The sequence below is a fragment of the Mesocricetus auratus genome, unplaced genomic scaffold (assembly GCF_017639785.1).
Source record: "Mesocricetus auratus isolate SY011 unplaced genomic scaffold, BCM_Maur_2.0 Super-Scaffold_100014, whole genome shotgun sequence".
Lineage (NCBI taxonomy): Eukaryota > Metazoa > Chordata > Mammalia > Rodentia > Cricetidae > Mesocricetus > Mesocricetus auratus.
This window is the reverse complement of record NW_024429197.1, coordinates 12,789,045-12,806,445: the sequence shown is the minus strand read 5'-3', so window position 1 is coordinate 12,806,445 and position 17,401 is coordinate 12,789,045. Positions and strand designations below refer to the sequence as shown.

At 47.7% G+C, this 17,401-nt stretch overlaps 2 protein-coding genes across 5 annotated transcripts in view; one reads left to right on the top strand and one right to left on the bottom strand.

The window, feature by feature from the left end:
- Positions 1-472: 472 nt before the first annotated feature.
- Fabp3 (fatty acid binding protein 3) lies at positions 473-7,244 on the top strand. The gene is made up of 4 exons (XM_005079513.4): positions 473-621; positions 4,125-4,297; positions 5,989-6,090; positions 6,960-7,244. Exons 1-4 carry the CDS (start codon positions 549-551, stop codon positions 7,011-7,013), a joined length of 402 nt encoding a protein of 133 aa, XP_005079570.1. The 5' UTR covers positions 473-548; the 3' UTR covers positions 7,014-7,244.
- A 546-nt stretch (positions 7,245-7,790) lies between these two features.
- The window catches only part of Zcchc17 (zinc finger CCHC-type containing 17), a 47,737-nt gene continuing 38,126 nt past the window's right edge, over positions 7,791-17,401 (bottom strand). For all 4 annotated transcript variants that reach the window (XM_040756521.1, XM_040756524.1, XM_040756522.1 and 1 more), the window contains one exon: positions 7,791-8,534. In XM_040756521.1, coding sequence (XP_040612455.1) covers positions 8,376-8,534 — 159 coding nt within the window. In that variant the 3' untranslated portion in view covers positions 7,791-8,375. The remainder of the gene's footprint in view (positions 8,535-17,401) is intronic.

The window sequence follows — 17,401 nt, the reverse complement described above, 5'->3', positions numbered from 1 at the left end:
CCTAGGGCTGGTAAAATAGGTCAGCAGGTAAAAACATTTGCTGGCAAGCCTGGCGACCTCAGTTCGATACCAGGACCCACACCGTGGAAGGAGAGACGTGATCCCCCCGAGTTATAATGTTCCCCCTCAATACACGTGCCTTCATACGCACTCACACAATAAGTGTAAAACAACGGGAAAAAAAAAAAAAGGTGGCCTAAGCTTCAGACGGCATTTTCCCAGCGTCGCACCAGCTCAAGAGCGAGTTTCCTTTCTGTGTGGTTGTGGTTGTGGTTGGTGCGTGCTCTTCTTGGGTTGCGGGGAGCGCCCCGCAGCCAGGGTGGGGACGGGCTAGATGGCACCGGCAGGACCACGGACGGCGCCGACCGCAGGTGCCCGGCGGTTTGCGGGGGGAAGGGCATCCTAGCGGGAGTGCAAGCCCCGGCTTCCTATTTCGGGAGCAAGGGGTGTGGGCCACGCTCATCATGTGATGCGAGGGTTATTTAAAGAGGCTCTTCGGCCGGGAGCCGCGGTTCTGAGTTCCTGCACGCCTCGCCTCTCATCACACCATGGTGGACGCCTTTGTCGGCACCTGGAAGCTAGTGGACAGCAAGAATTTTGATGACTACATGAAGTCACTCGGTGAGTGAACCGCGAGCGCAGAATCCCGGGTGTGGAGGGCCGGCAAACCCGACCTGCCCCTGACTTCCAGCTGGTGTGCCCCGAGCGCCTCTTGCACGCTCCCTGTCAGTCCAGGCTGGAAAGACCCGCGTGGTCTTTCCAGGGTGGCGTGGGCTGGAGTATCCCGGCCTCCTGGGAGGGGGTTGTCATGGTCTGAATCTGGGGAGTGAGGTAGGTAGGGAGAAGGCGCTCAGGGGAAGCAGCTATGGTCGCAGAGGTCCGGGCTGGGTGGCACTTTCTAGGAAGCGAGGTATGTGATCGGAGGTGAGATGGGAGTTGAGTGAAAGAGCAGAGAGCGGGAGGCTGGGAGAAAGCAAACAGGAGCATGGGTGGCCTAGAAACTGAATCCGGAGAGGGAATAGAGCAGATGTGCATGTACTGTAGGAGGAAATACCTAGGAGCCTTGAGGAAGACTGAGGGAAATCAGGGAGTTCGATCTGGGAAGAGGTGAAGACGATGGGGCAGTCAGCCATGGTCTCTCCCCCTCCATGTTGGATAGTGAAGGTGCCCTGGTTCCCACCAGTATGTTCACCTGCAATGTGTGCAACCCTCCCCCAGTCAGTTTCTAAGACGCTGCTGGTAGGGTAGGGCAAGACTACCAACACACGTGGACCTTCCTACCACAGCAGTGTCCCACCTATCCAGTGCCAGGGATAGGGTGAAGAAAGCTGTTGTCTGGGATACAGTAGAGGGTGCCAGAAGCAAGGTCAGACTGTGAAGGGGGAGTGCGGTTTGGGGATCAGGAAGAATAAGGCTTCCTAGAACCTCATTGGTAAGATCTGTGAAAAGGAGCTCCAGGCCTTGCTTGACTAGAAAAACAGCCCAGTGAGAGCAAGCTCATCATCAGATAGGAAAGCCCAGGATTTCTTTTGTTTGTTTGTTTTGGGTTTTTCGAGACAGGGTTTCTCTGTATTGTTTTGGAGGCTGTCCTGGAACTTGATCTGTAGACCAGGCTGGCCTCGAACTCACAGACACCCGCCTGCCTCTGCCTCCCGAGTGCTGGGATTAAAGATGTGTGCCACCAATGCCTGGCTCCCAGGATTTCTTTCCATCGCTACTGAAGACTGAACTTAGTGCATGCCAGGCAGGCACTTGAACACTGAGTCATACCTTCCTCCCTTTTTACTTGGTGTGACAAGGTCTCACTAACTTACCCAGGTTGACCTCGAACTTGTAACCTGCTATCCCAGCCTTCTCAGTGGTTGAAAACACAGAACCATCTAGAGTTCTTCCCATTTCAGCATAGCCTGGGAGATGACGTGCACATGGGGAATGTGACCCTAGCCCTTCCTTTCTTGCCTTGGCTTAGATAAAGGTCCTTTCTGTGAAGTGCTTGGCTGTATCATCCTACTCTACTAGAATGGGATCCAGAAAACTGGGTTGTGTCATGACTGAGCTAGATTCCATTCCTTCTTCCGAGGAAGGAGGGCTGGCTTATGACATGTTGAGGGGTATGTGTAGGTTCCTCTCACCTACTTCCGGATCTTCACTGAAACAGGTCCACAAAGCATTTTTGTCATTTTGGTTTTGGGATTGGAACCCAAGGTCTTGCACATGCTAAGCAAACACCATGACTCTGAGCCTCCACCACAGTCTGAGCTCCCATCAGCACCTACACAGAGAACCATACATTCTCTAGGACAGAAGCTGGGCTTCATTTTTGTTTTGAGACAGGGTCTCTGTAGCCCTGGCCATCCTGGGAGCTCCCTATGTAGCAGGTCCTCTTGCCTCTGCCTCCCCAGCACTGGGGTTAGAGGCATGCACCTGTATCCAGCAGGTTGGCCATTCTTGATAGGGTAGGGAGTACTAGATTTCCCAGGTTTAGTTCTCCCTTCCCAAGCCAAACTGCTGAGTCTTGAAGTGGAGCTGCAACTGCTTTTCCAACCTTCTTTTTTTGCCTCAATGCTTGCTATCTCCAGGCTGTTGTGCTTGGGATTCTGACAGAAACCAGGGTCTTCACTAGACTGAGCACTTGACTGTTGCAAGCTGCACCTCGTCGCAAAGCAGCTTCTTCTTTTAGGAGACAGATTCCATTTAGCCTGAACATACAGAAAGGCCAAAGCCCAGCTGGGCAGTGGTGGTGCACTCGGGAGGCAGAAGCAGGCAGATCTCTGTGAGTTTGAGACCAGCCTGGCCTACAAGAGCTAGTTCCAAGACAGCCTCCAAAGCCACAGAAAAACCTGTCTGGAAAAACCAAAAAATAATAAACAGCTGGTTCACTGCTGAGGCCCAACTCACTCAGATACCAGTAGGCAAAGCCTTATCGTATAGAACCAAAGCAGCCCAGCCTAGTATGTGACTACAGGTACAGATGGTGATTTTAAGACACTTTAGGAATCTGGGTTACTAAACACTGATAGTTTTTTCTTTCCTTTTGGGAACAGGGTCTTACTGTAGCTCATGTTCTGGAGCTATGCAGCCCAAGGTGGCCTTTAATTCTTGGCATTTCACCTGCTCCAGCCTCCTGAGTGAGATTCTAGGCAGGAGCCACCAGGCTCAGCTTGTTTGACTTTGGATAAGACAGTGCACTCTCCTGGCCTCATTTGTAAATTGCAAGTAATAAAAGCTATGCTCAGGACTGTTTCAAGCATTAGTTGGCTATCCACGCAGGCTTGTGCAGCATACATAGCAAATGCACAGGGCCAGGCAAATATTCGGAGGTGCCATGCTATATCCCCAATTGGGCTGCTCCTGCCTCATTGGTGAGGACAGCTCAGCATGTACTGGGGCCAGGGGACAGGTAGTCAACAATGGAAGATTCCAAGGAAGCTACAACCCAAGGAAGTGAAGGCTTGGCCTACTGGGTCTGTGTACTTCACCTGCTTGTGGACACCTAGGACCTTGCCTAAGACTCAGATCCGACGATTACGTCAGAAGTCTTCTCCCCAGGGACTTCCACTCTATCCCGCAGTCTGTAGGAGGCAAAACTCCCTTGTACTGCTTTCTAGCCAGGAGGCCTTGAAGCTGTAGCATTGCTACACAGAGGGTGGAGCACCAATGTCCCCAGTTTCTAGGTAAAAAACAGCAGACATCCATGCCCAGGAGACTCTAGAAGGCTGTTGACGATTTCTTCTTTCTTCATTTTTGTGGTCTGAATGTTCAGGAGGCCAGAGGCTCTGGAGGTGACACAGGGCTTAGCATCTTCAATCTCATTTGTGACCCTGGGCTTAAACTCCATCACCGGGTTTTATATCTACAAATCCTTGCGGGGACAGGACTGAGCAAGGGGCCCTATAGGTGGTTCATACCCCTTGATACCTCACTCTGATTTCCGTTGTTGTTGACCTTCCCTGACATCAGACATTCCTCGTGTTTCACATCAGCCTAACAGCTGCAGAGCTAAGGAAAAGACTGAATGAGAAAATAACCACACAAAGACACTGGCCACTATGGTCCTCCTTCCCCATGGTTGTACAACGCCTCTTTACCCCTGCTAATTTTCAGTCATCTGCCTCTGCCTTTAGGTGTGGGCTTTGCCACCAGACAGGTGGCTAGCATGACCAAGCCTACCACGATCATCGAGAAGAACGGGGATAATATAGTCATAAAGACACACAGCACCTTCAAGAACACAGAGATCAGCTTCCAGCTGGGAGTGCAGTTTGATGAGGTAACGGCAGACGACAGGAAGGTCAAGGTGAGTCAGAGAAGTGGATAAGGGGATGGAGGGTAAGAAGCTGGCCCTGGCTTAGCACCTTGGCTCTGTACCTAAAGGGGCAGGCTGTCATAGATTTAAACCAACAAGGTTCATTAAGCCTGCTCAGTGCTGGGATGCCCCATGGGCCAAGTGCAACCTCTGACCTGTTTTCTCCTCACCTTGCTGGGAAGGATCTGTCAGCTGCCACTGGAGTGGGCAGCAGAGCCAAGATGTTCTGACCTTGTGTCTCCAGTGCCAGCTGGGTGACCTTGTGCACCAAGATATGCAATAGCTCTGAGAACTTCAGCAGTCAGGGCTGTGACCTGAAATGCTTTAGGAATGATGCCCACAAGTCAGTGCCCTGGATTAAGGTCATTCAGGCTCTGTCAGCAAAGGAGGAGTTGGGAACAAAATGTTGAGTCCTATTTACAGGTTTCCTTTTCTGCAGCTCCCAGGCTAGGGCATTGACCCTGACAAACTGTTTCCAGGGTCACCAGTTGACAGCCAGAGAGCCAGGCTCTAGGATATGCATTCACCAACATGAATGTTGTGGGTGTTTGTAGTCTCCAAGTATCTCAGGGTATGGGAGGGAGCACCTACCACCAGTGTTGCTATTACCTCATGGTGGTTATCTTGGCAGCTTGCTAAAACCTCCCAGCACTGGATCAGGCACAGAACTTAGGGTTGCTGACATCTATATCTATAGGTTATTCCTATATCCCCTGCATTGTAACCCTAAAATTGATCTCTTCAGTTCTTTTCTCTGCACATCTGCCTCCATAAAGGACAGGGCAGGTACTGGTCTTGCAGATGCAGAGGAGCTCAGGACCACACATTAGGCTAGCAGTGGCACAGGGATGGTGCCCTGAGATGACAATCTAGATAGGATGAAGGAATTTAACTATATCCTTGAACTTGTTACCTTTTTGTGGGACCAGAACCCACATTAAATACAACAGTGGACCTCTGGGATGTTTGAGCCAGAAATTAACTGCTGAGTTGACAAAAGACAATGGGGAATGAAGATTCCATAAGGTGGAATAAGACAGAACAAGACAAGAGTGATCAAACACAACCATCACCTTTCTAGACTCCTACTCAACAAACCCTGCTTAGTTCCCTAGTTCTGGCCTTCAGTTCTCAAATTCCTGGAGAAGAGCGATCTGGGGAAGCTGCCAAACACAAAACAGCTGATATAGGCTGGCAGTGCTGAGGACCAAAGGGGCACTGGAGCCAGAGCTGAAGAACACTCCAAGGACACCTGGTCCTGGGACCTTGCAATTGCTGCTCTTTTGCCTGTCCAGGGGATCACTTGATACAAAGGAAGTCTAATTTTCCAATATATCCCAAGGGTCTTTTAGAGACTGATATGCACAAGATAGATCTTCCGGACTTCTTTGGTTGTCTCGGAGAAAGGGATGGACTTGAGGGGACCCAGGACTATATGCTCTACTGAAGTACATCTCAGCCTGAGCTTCTCTTGGAGGCTTGTGCCAAGGGCTGAGCTGCCTGTTGCACCCACTGCCTGAACCCTCCCCCTGTAGGCGGCCACAGAGCAGGAGCCCTGTGCAAACCGTGTTAGAGGTAGGCTGCCTGAACGGCCATCCTAGCACTAGCACCAGTTAGACTCCTGGTGGGTCTTGCCCTTCAATTCTGGCTCTGGTCACAGCTTAGGCTCTCTCTTTCCACAGTCGATCGTGACACTGGATGGAGGCAAACTTGTCCATGTGCAGAAGTGGGATGGCCAGGAGACTACGCTGACAAGGGAGCTATGCGATGGGAAACTCATCCTGGTAAGATGGGCAGTGGCAGTGCCTCACAGCAAGTGCCATGCTTTCTTCAGCCCAGGTCCTCCCCTGGGAGCCAGAGGAACTAGGACAGAGAAGAAGCAGGGCTTGGGATTCACACACGTCTTGGTTCAAGTCTCAGCCTAAAGGCTGCCTGGCTCTGGACACGTCCCCTTTGTAACCTTGAGAGCTGCTGGGAAGACATAGCCAAAGGCACCATCGGAGTGGGAAGAATGTAGCAGGTGCCCACAAAAACTTCTTGCCCGCTGCTCCCCAAGGACAAGGCAGGGCCAATTAGTCCCAGACTCTCTAGGAGCAGCTGCCACTCATGCAGACATCTGCAGGAACAGGCTTTGCCTCTTATTCACCCACTTGTCTGTTTCTGGCTTCCTGCAAATAACTATGGCCTAGACAGGGGATACAACCAGGCCTGCAGATCTGCTTTGGGACAAGTTTGAGAACCTCACCAGGAGAATGTAGTCTTGTAGGACGGCACCTGCACCAGAAGCATGGAGAGCAATATCAGCACCACAGACCTATTGGGCTCAGTGGAACCTGCTATTGCATCATAGTCCCATGAGCCTGGAGTACCCACTGAGTTAGGAGTGAGGTGCCTAGCTTTGGTAGGGAGGTAACAAACAGGACCATACCCTCCTGTGTCACAATGATGGGTGATTATGGGAGGGAAAAAAGGTTGGTAGGTTTCTTCTTTCAAGGGTCCATTTTCCCAAAAATCTTTAAAATGGGAATTATAACACCTATCTTAAAAGATCTGTATCAGAAAAAAAAAAAAGTCAGGTTCCTGGCAACAGGTATTCAAGTGCTGACACTCCCTCTCTTGCTCTGCCCCCATCTGACCCTGTCTTTCCTTGCAGACACTCACCCATGGCAATGTGGTGAGCACCCGAACATACGAGAAGGAGGCGTGACACCTCTGCACCGCGCTGACTATTCCTCTGCCAGCTGGCTACCCCTCGACTCAGCACCATGTTGCCTCATTTTTTTCCTCTGGTGTTTTGTATAAATACACTTCGGTTGGGATTTTTCTGGAGATTGGGGCACCAGCCTGGATCCCAGTTCCCATTGTGTATGTGGTTTGTTTTTTAAAACTGTATCCAAAGGGTGCTCTGAGGTCAATAAAGCAGAACCAAGGCCACCCAGTTGCTTTTGCCTTTGGTCTTCCTTTCCTGTGTGTCCTAGGCTGAAATGATAGCCCGAGGTCCACTCGGTGAACAGCGCTGGTAAGGAGCCCAGGTGGACAGTCTCCGCCAGCAGTGAGGGCACAGCAGCCCTGTGCAATGCCATGGTTGGATGAGCTAGCTGCCTCGAGTGACTACTTCACACCCACTCCTGGATTGGCTCTATGGTGTGCTGTGGTCACCCTCCTGGAGTACAGGCTCAGGACAGGGTCCAGGGACCCATGTGGTGGGAGGTGACTGCTAACTTCCCATTCATGCCCCAGTGAGCCCCCAAGGTTACATCTTACTAGTTTTCTACTCAGCCCAGGGGAAGAGGGCGAAACTATGGAAGAGAGGGCTTTTAAGTGATCTCAAGAAAGCTGTGGCTTGCTAGTGGCCTTGGATTTGTGCCTCAGCTTGGCTTCTTTTCAGGGTTTTGGATAACATGCTAAAGTGTTTTCTGTGAACTAATGTGTTAAGTCTGTAAGTTACCCAGGAAGGATTATAGGAATAAGGCCTTCTGGAAAGTTTAAAACCAAACACATTTCCATTTATGCCAGGAATTTAAGCAGAGACCTGAAATGGAACTAGTCACTCACATGGCGACAGACAGAAAGCAGAAAATGACCTTGGCTTCAGATCTCTGGTTCAGCAGTCACTGCAAAGACTATTGTCCGCACAGCCTTCACTTGAGGGAATGGAGACAGAACACTTCTCCCGCCTGCCTCTAATAGAGGCCACAGAAACAGGCAGGCAGGGGCTGCTCACTTTGCTCTCCCGCCACAGCCAGGCTCACTTCCACGGTAGCACCTGTGGCTCTAGCCTGGACCCCTATAAGGAATCTAGCTCTGGCAGTAGCAGCCGGGGAAAGTACTAGAACCTTCTGCTGAATGAGGGACTCGTGTACATGAATGCAATGGCTGCGGGGGTCACTTGCAAAGGGATGAGAAGCAATAAGGAAAAATCATTTTGGGAGCAGCACTTTAGCTTTTCTAGCTGCTTGTTGCACGAGAAGCCATCTGAGACCAGAGGGACACAGTCAGTGGGATAGGAGGCCATCTTCTCACTACTGAGTCTTTCCAGGAGCCAGGGCTGTCATGGCCCATCCCACCCTCACTCCTTATGCTTCTTGTGCTTCTTCTTCTTCTTCTTCTTCTTTGTAGCCTTGCTGTCTTTTGATGCATGCCTTGCCTTCTTGCCCATATCACTCTCAGAGTCAGAGCTGTCACAGTCAGATGACTTCTTGTCTCTGTGTTTCTTTTTCTTCTTTTCCTAAAGCGGAAATGTAAAGTTTCAATATACATGTGTCTATCTCCTTTAATATCTAAACCACAGCAGGTAACCAATAAGTGAGACACAGCCGAGTGTATCTCACTTTCCAATCCTAGCACTTGGAAAGCGGGAGCAGGAAGAACATGAGTTCAAGGTCAGGCAGGATAGCATAAGACCCTGCAAAAATCTGTGCAGTGACAGTGTACCAGCCAGATTTCTGAGTTCAAGGCCAGCCTGGTCTACAGAGGGAGTTCCAGGACAGCCACGACTATGCAGAGAAACCCTGTCTCAAAAAACCAAAACCAAAACCCTGCAAAAAGAAACCTGAGCAAAGATACACATGCCTATAAGCCCAGCACTGCAGGAGCAGATTTGGGAAGGTGTACATAGTAAGCTCCAGACCAGCTAGGCTATAAAAGGCAGTAAAATCAAGAGAGAGAGAGATTTGTAGATTTTAACATATTTAAACCGTGTTGAAATTGTGCTGATGTGTACAACATAGACATGCTACCATGTTTACACACACACACACACACACACACACACACACACACACACACACACACACACACACTCTACCCAGAAGACTCCCCTGGAGCTGAAGTTAGTTACAGGTGAGTGTGAGGCACACAGTGTGAGCTCTAGGAACTGAACTCCAGCAGCACATGTGCTTTTTTTGGGGTTTTTTTTTTTTTTTTGGTTTTTTTTTTTTTTCTGAGACAGGGTTTCTCTGTGGCTTTGGAGGCTGTCCTGGAACTAGCTCTTGTAGACCAGGCTGGCCTCGAACTCACAGAGATCCGCCTGCCTCTGCATCCCAAGTGTTGGGATTAAACCGGCCTAGCACATGTGCTTTTTAACCCAATGCTTCTGTTTAAAAAACAAGTCTACTCTTCTCTGCTCTGTGATGGTTAATGTCCTTCTGTATGCTGTGAATATATGCTTCTTTTATTGCTCATGGTTAATGCTGTTTTAGCCAATGAACAGGTATGATTTAGCTAGGTGGGAAATCCAAACAGGGATAGAGAAAGGTAATGGCGGAGTCAAAGAGATAACTTGATGGCTGCCAGAATGTAGACTGGAGACCCACTGTGATTCAATCTTGACCCTTCCCCTACGGCAGTCCCACTGATGTGCTGGCAATGGAAATGATGGCCTCTCTCACCCCTAAAGGGTAATAACCATCTTAGCTACATGAACTGTAGAGGGGCTTCTGGAGGAAGCATGGTCAAAGGAGGAGAAAATACGTTTCCTAACATGGCTTTTCCTCACACTCACACAAAGGAAGGACAAGTGCTGTGAGAAGGATGGGAATGTGCCAGAAAGTGTTCTAAGGTAAACCAACATTTCATGGCTTTGCAAAGGGAACTTTCTTTTTTTCACAGGGGGTGGTCCTGAAGTTAGACACCCCTAAGCACGACCATGTCACCAGAGATAACAGCATAAACCCAGAGTTGGGAGACTACTGCAGGAAGAGGGAGGGAGCACCAAAGAAAAGTATGGCTCCTGCTCCTGCAGGCTTTCTAGCCAGCATCCTGAAAGCCTGTTTGCCTGTGTGACCCAACATGTGTCACACAGACCTAGCCCTGAGTTCTAGTTACTTTTCTCTAGCCTTGGCAAGTCATCTCACGTCACTGAAGTCTAGCTGCTACAAATGGAAAACAGATAAGAATAGCACCCATGTCACATAGCTGTAATGATTCAATGAAACAGTATCCATGGCATGGAGAAGTTGGAAGCACTTGTCCCAGATTATAGAGGCAGGGTTGAAATCTGCATGTACATGATGGAAAAGAAGTATCTCTTGAGAAGAGCATGGCCTCTCTCCCATGAACATAACAGGAAGCCTCACAGTATGGTGGTCAGAACAGCAATCTTAGAATAAGACAATTCCAGCTCTGCCACTTGAGTCACCCTGTCACTGGGACAAAGGACTTGTTCACACAGTATTACTTTGAAGGAATGCTATGAGGGTAAGTTCTAAGTCTAACACATTACAGACACCCAACAATACCTAACAGCTCTCCTTACACCTAGTGCTGGGGACTGAGCCCACAACCTTGTGCATACCAGCCAAGTGCTCTACCATGGACTTCACCACCAACTACAAATATTGTTTCTTTGTTTTGGGGTGTGTGTGTGTTGAGACAGGGTTTCTCTATGGCTTTGGAGGCTGTCCCGGAACTCTTGTAGACCAGGCTGGTCTCGGACTCACAGAGATCCACCTGCCTCTGCCTCCCAAGTGCTGGGATTAAAGGCCTATGCCACCACCACCTGGCCAAATATTGTCTCTTATTTAAGTAACTCCCAGGGTCTTATCACTGTCTCAGCAACCAAATTAAAGTTTTCTTCAATAAATATTGTAGAGAGTAGAGAAAATGCTTTTTAGACCTACATTCCCAAATTCTAACAACCACGGCTAGGAGCAGCTGAAAGGTGACAAGTCCATGGTTTGGTTTAAGTTTGGCACCTTCCTGGATACTGTGGGCTTGAGAGTCCTGGGAAAATAAATGAGCCCACAGCCTGGCTCAGCCTGGGAGGGGAAGGAGAAGAACAACACTTCCAGATCCCTTATAATAACCTGCCAGCATTTTTACTTTAGCTTCTGTATTTCCAGACAGTTTCACTATTTGCCCTGGCTGGCCTGGGCATGATGTAGATCAGGCTAGCCTCTTAGTTCTGCTTTCCAAGTGCTGTGACTATTGGCAAACCCTCTGATAGCAAATTTATCTCCACTAGTTTACCTCTAGGCGATCTCAGACATGAAGAGTATCGATACACAGATACCTCCCATATTTCTATCTTTTACTTTAGCTTCTCTCCTGAACCCTGACGTGTATCAAATGCCTATTTCATAGTCTACTCAGTATGCGTGAGGTACCTCAATTCCTATGCTTAGCCCCTCTCTCAAACTTAACCTTGTCCAGCTCTCCTTCCCATCTTCATAGACAGCAATACAAATTAACCCCGCCCCCCACCTCCCCAAGACAGGGTTTCTCTGTGTATCCCTGGCTGTCCTGAAAACCGATCTGTACACCAGACTGACCTCGAACTCCCAGGGGTCCTCCTGCCTCTGCCTTCTGAGTTCTGGGATTAAAGGCCAAGCTAAACCTAAAACCTTAACTGCTTCTCTAGTGTTTCACCCCTTCAGTTACAGTCCAAAACTCTTGATGTCAGCTTTATCAGTCCCTTTCCTACCTTACATCCAATCTCTCAAAAGAGTCAGTCAACTCCACCTTCAGAACACACCCGCATCAGCTCCTTTCTCATCATCTCTACAGCTGTCACCCTAGTGTAAGCCCCAGTGGCCTTTCATGTGGATTATCAGTGTCTGTCAACCTGCCTGCTTTTAGCCTTACTTTCTAACCAGCCAGTTTCCATATAGCAGTCAGAATAATCTTAAAAAGGAAGGTCAAAGCCAAGCTGGTGGTCTACAGAGTGAGTTCTAGGTCAACGAGGGCTATATAGTGAGATCCTGTCTCTAAAAGTCAGAACAGGCTATCTCTACTGAAAAGTTCTACCTCCGTAGAAGCTGAAGTCCTTATACCAGCAACAAGGCCCTCTGTGGTCCCTAGATTCCTTTCCTTCCACTCACTCTCTTTTACCCTATCCACACTGACCTCCTCACTGCTCCCCAAGTGTGCCGAGCCCATTCCCAGCCCACAGCTACTGCACCACTGAAGTCTCCTCTCTCCACCTATCTAAGTCATTTGCTTCCCCACTTCAGATAAGTGTACTTATCCAAATAATACTTACATTTTTTTTGAGAGAGGGCCTTGCTATATGCAAACCAGGTAGGCCTTGAACTTGGAATCCCCCCGCCTCAGCTTTTCATGTGTCAGAGTAACAAGGGCACACCATTTACATGACTTCTGTGACAGTTCATAAGAGTGGCTTACCCAAATAGCACCCTATCTAAAATGCCAAAACAGGCCTGGGGTGTAGGTAAGTGGCAGACCACTTGCTTACCATGTACAAGGTGCTGGGTTCAACCCCAACATCACAAAGCAAATAACGCCACAACTATTTTCTCTGTGGCATTTGCACTACTTGATATATTAATGTCATGTAGTATTTGCTACCAGTTCACTGTCTACCACCTCCATTAGATCACAATGCATGTTCTCCATTTTCTACCTCAGTGACTAGAACAGAGGTACGTAGAAAGAAGTCCCACGAGTGCACAAAGCTGAAGTACAGTGTGTGTGTGGGAATAGTGGAAGATCATTTCATATTGCAGAAATAATATGGGTGCAGGGGCTCCACTTATAATCTTAGTATCTGGCAGACAGAAACAGGAAGACCAAGCATTTAAGATCACCCTCCACTACAATGAGTTGGAGGCCAGACCATGTCTCAAAAAGGATACAGGGAGAGAGAGATGGCTCAGCAGGTAAAGCACTTGCTGTACAAACCTGGTGACCTGAGTTCAACTGCCAGAACCCTTAGAAAAGTAGGAGAAAACTGGTTGTCCTCTGACCTCTAAACATGCATGCACTATGGCACACACATGCCAGCACTCACACGTCATAATACACTAAAGAAACTGAAGCACCAATAGCTTCTAAGCAGACTGCACTGGGCAGCTCTGTGCTGGCAGGCCAGGTAGTCTGTTCTAGATGGGCACCATTAGTTCTCTAGACAGTAGGATAGCATGGCCAATGATGTCCCTGCTTCTCATTCTTCTGTAAATGGCAAAGCAGACAGCGATTACATTATCTAAATCAAAGGACACAATTACATTGGAATAAATGCAGTTAGATTTTACTATAATTAGTAGGCAGTCTGGTCCCTAAGATACGTGTTTCCTCATAATTTGGCTCTAATTTATAAAGATCCATGATGATCTATAAGTCAAAGAGTACAGCAATTTCAGACCACAGATTGGAAGGAGGTTATCCAAAGGGGCTGGCAAGATGGCTCAGTAGGTAAAAAGCAGTCCAAATCCTATAGTGGAAAGAGAACCGACTCCCAAAAGAAAGATGCGCACACGCACACACACACCGCACACACACACAAAACTGACTAAAGGTGATATTAATATCTTATTATATCAAGTGACTGACACTCTCTTGGAAACATGTGAGGCAGAAGTCATATAATTTTAAGATGCTTAAAATACGCCCTCTTCAGGCATAACTACAATGCCAACAGCACTCAGGAGTCCAACAGTAGGATCATCAGTCCATGGCTAGCCTGTGGTACAAGCAGTCAGACACAAGGAGGAGGAGCAAAAGGAAGAGGAGGAGAAGAAGAAAGAAGTACTAGCAGGGAGCTTTGGCAGGACCTATGACAGTGAGTGTGAGACAGAATAAAATGAGACATACGGCTTCTCTCTTAGGAGGACATTATTGCTGTTGCATAAATAGAAGGGCAGAAACAAGGGTGGTATGAATGCGTGTTGTCAGAGAGTTCATAAAAGATTATGGGGGCAGGAGAAGTCATGGAGAGATGGTTCATAGGTTAAGAATTAGGGCAACTCTAATAGAGGACCCAGTGTCAATTCTCGGCATCTACACAGCAGCTCACGACCATCTGTAATTACAGTTCAAGGCCATCTGACTCTCTCTATGGCCTCGGTTGGCACTAGGCACACACACGGTGCACAGACATACATGCAGGTTAAACACTCATGGACAATAAATAATAAAAACAAACAACAGCCCCCAGCCTGGAGAGATCAGAGATTATGGCAGTGTGTTTAAGAGTGTTGGAGCTAGGTGTTGTGAAGAAGCACTCCAGAGTGAAGGCAGGAGGATTAGTTTAAGGTCAACCTGAACTACATAAAGAGTTTGAGCTCAGTCTGAGCTATGAGACAATGTCTCCAAAGAAAATCAGTGTCAATTAGGAACTGACTTGTCATCACTTTCTATTTTGAGGAGCGGGCATCACCCCATAGGGAACACTGCCAAAGATTACAAGAATCCCACTCTGCAAATGAAAGAACTGTAGTTAGTTTAAACTTACAAGCCAGTCACAAGTTCCCAAGGACCTCAAACTAGGTTTAAAAGACTCAGGCCCAAGTCTAAGAACCTGACAGATCAGGCCCCAGATTAGGGATATGGAGAGAATACACAAATCAGTGACTTTCATGCTACTTGGCTAACTGTTCTAATGATATAACAGACCCTTTTCCTTACATACAAAAATGAAAATAATCTTTCACTGTGATGATGTCACTGAGGGAAAAGATTACACTAGAACCTTTCACTCCTAGAGCTTGTAATTAATGCCTAACACAAAATTACCACTGAACAAATTTTTTAAAGGCTGGGGATGGTGCTCACACCTGTAACCCCAGCATTCAGAAGGCTGAAGTAAGACCACTGCTGGAAATTTAATAGCAACTGGGGCTACAGTATGAAACTCAATCTTTTTTGTTGTTGTTGTTGTTTGTTTGTTTTTCAAGACAGGGTTTTCTCTGTGGCTTTGGAGGCTGTCCTGGAGCTGGCCCTTGTAGACCAGGCTGGTCTCAAACTCAGAGAGATCCGTCTGCCTCTGCCTCCAGAGTACTGGGATTAAAAGCATACACCACCACCACCTGGCAACGAAACTCAATCTTACAGCTGGGTGTGGTGGTGCACATCTGTAATCCCAGCACTCAGGAGGCAGAGGCAGGCAGATCTCTGTGAGTTTGAGGATAGCCTGGTGATGGGAGATGTCATTCTGTAAATCTGTCTCTTACTGGTCTTTGAATAAAGCACTGTTGGCCACTCTACAGCCTGGTCTACAGAGTTCCAGGACAGGCAGGGCTACCCTGTTCTCTTGAACTCCTCAAACAACCAACACCACCACAACAGAAAAACAACAACAAAACAAAACTCCACAGAAATATCCTACAAGTTAGGAAAACACCTACTTGTTGACCAACTACAGCACAGCTCTTTGACTTCTTTGCATAGCATGTTACAAATCTACTTTCTTTCTGTACCACAAAAATCTGCTGTGTGAATCACTGTGTGTGCTCTAAGCAGTAAAGAAGATAACTAAAGCTGGGCGTTGGTGGCGCATGCCTTTAATCCCAGCACTCGGGAGGCAGAGGCAGGTGGATCTCTGTGAGTTCGAGGCCAGGCTGGACTGACAGCCTCCAAAACAATACAGAGAAACCCTGTCTCGCAAAACCAAAAAAAAAAAAAAGATAACTAAAGAAGAGAGGCGCTGTTCTCCACTGATGGGAACAGCTAAGTACTTCCTGGAAAAATCTGATGAAGTCTATCAAGAGTCTTAAAGTCTTTCTTTTATTTATTATTTAGTGTGAGTTGTTTTGCCTACATATGTTATGTGTACCACATGCATGCTTGGTGCCCATGAAGGTTAAGAAAAGGCATCAGATTCCATGGAACTAGAGTTATGGATGGTTGTGAGCCACCATGCAGGCTCTGGGAATTAAACCTACGTCGTCTGCAAGAACAAGTATTCTTAGCCACTGAGCCATCTCTCCAGCCTCAAAAGCCTTTGTGTGTGTGTGTTTGTGTGTGTGTGTGTGTGTGTGTGTGTGTGTGTGTGTGTCCCTGTCCACTGGTTCAAGACAGGGTTTCTTTGTGCAATAGTCCTGGCTGTCCTGGAACTCGATTTGTAGACCAGGCTGGCCTTGAACTTAAGAGATCCCTCCTGAGTGCTGGGATTAAAGGCATGTGCCACCACTGCCAATGAGCCCTAAAGTCTTAACTTAGTATGTTTTTTTGTTTGTTTGCTTCTTTTCTTTTGTGACAGTCTTTCTCAATGTAACCCTGCAGTCCTGGAACTCTCTATGTACACCAAGCCAGACTCCAAATCACAGAGATCCACCAGCCTTCCCTCTCCTCCCCCAAGACAGAGTGACAGTCTGCAGTCCCCAAATGCCTGGAACTCACTATGTATCATACAGTGGCCCTGAATTTGTGGTAATCCACCTTCCTCTGCTTCCTGAGAGTAAGATTACAGGTGTGAACTATCATACCTGGTTCCCTTAACTCGGCAATCTTCTCTGAGGATTTACTTTTGTTTTTTACAATTATGTTTAAACATATGCATATCTGTGAATGCAGGCAGGCCACAGAGACCAGAGGTGTTAAGACTTCACTGCAGCTGGAATACAGGTCATTGAAACTGACATGGGTGCTGGAAACTGAACTTAGGTCCTCTGGAAGAGCAAGACAAGCTCTTATCCCATGACATCTCTCCAGACCCTCTCCCCTTTTGAAAAGATTATTTTTATTTTATGTGTAAGGGTGTTTTGCTTGCATGCATGCATGTACACCACATACGTGTGTGTAGTGCCCTTTGATACCTAAAGAGGGTGTTACATTCCCCTGGAACTGGAATTACAGGTGGTTGTGAGCCATCATTGGGAACTGGCAACTGAACCCAGGTCCTCTGTAGGAGCAGCCAGGGCTCTTACCTACTGAGCCCTCTCTCCAGCCTCAACTCAGTAAGCTTACCCAGGAATACCAAAGAAAAGAAAGGCGGTATAGCCAGGGTTAAAGTTGGAAGTATTAAGTGTTAAGTAATATCAAAATAAATTAATAATTACAGCCAAGCACATTGGCACACCTGGGAGGAGGATCGTTTAAGGTCATCCTGGGCTATATAGCAAGTTTGAGGCCAATCTGAGCTACAAGAGAACCTGTCTCAAAACTAACACACAGCCAGGCAGTGGTGGTGCATGCCTTTAGTCCCAGCACTCAGGAGGCAGAGGCAGGCAGATCTGTAAGTTTGAGCTCAGCCTGGTCTACAAGAGCTAGTTTCAGGACAACCTCCAAAGCCACAGAGAAACCCTGTCTTGAAAAACAAAAAACAAAACAAAACAAACCCAAACAAACAAACAAAATAAACAAAATTAAAAAAAAACTCACTCACTCACTCAATCTTCATAGTTAATGAGTGAAACA

Excerpts from the sequence above, each read along its gene's own strand:
- Fabp3 (XM_005079513.4), top strand. The coding sequence starts at position 549 with ATGGTGGACGCCTTTGTCGGCACCTGGAAGCTAGTGGACAGCAAGAAT. Across the intron at positions 4,298-5,988 it reads CAGACGACAGGAAGGTCAAG|TCGATCGTGACACTGGATGG; the intron begins GTGAGTCAGAGA and ends CTCTTTCCACAG. Across the intron at positions 6,091-6,959 it reads GCGATGGGAAACTCATCCTG|ACACTCACCCATGGCAATGT; the intron begins GTAAGATGGGCA and ends CTTTCCTTGCAG.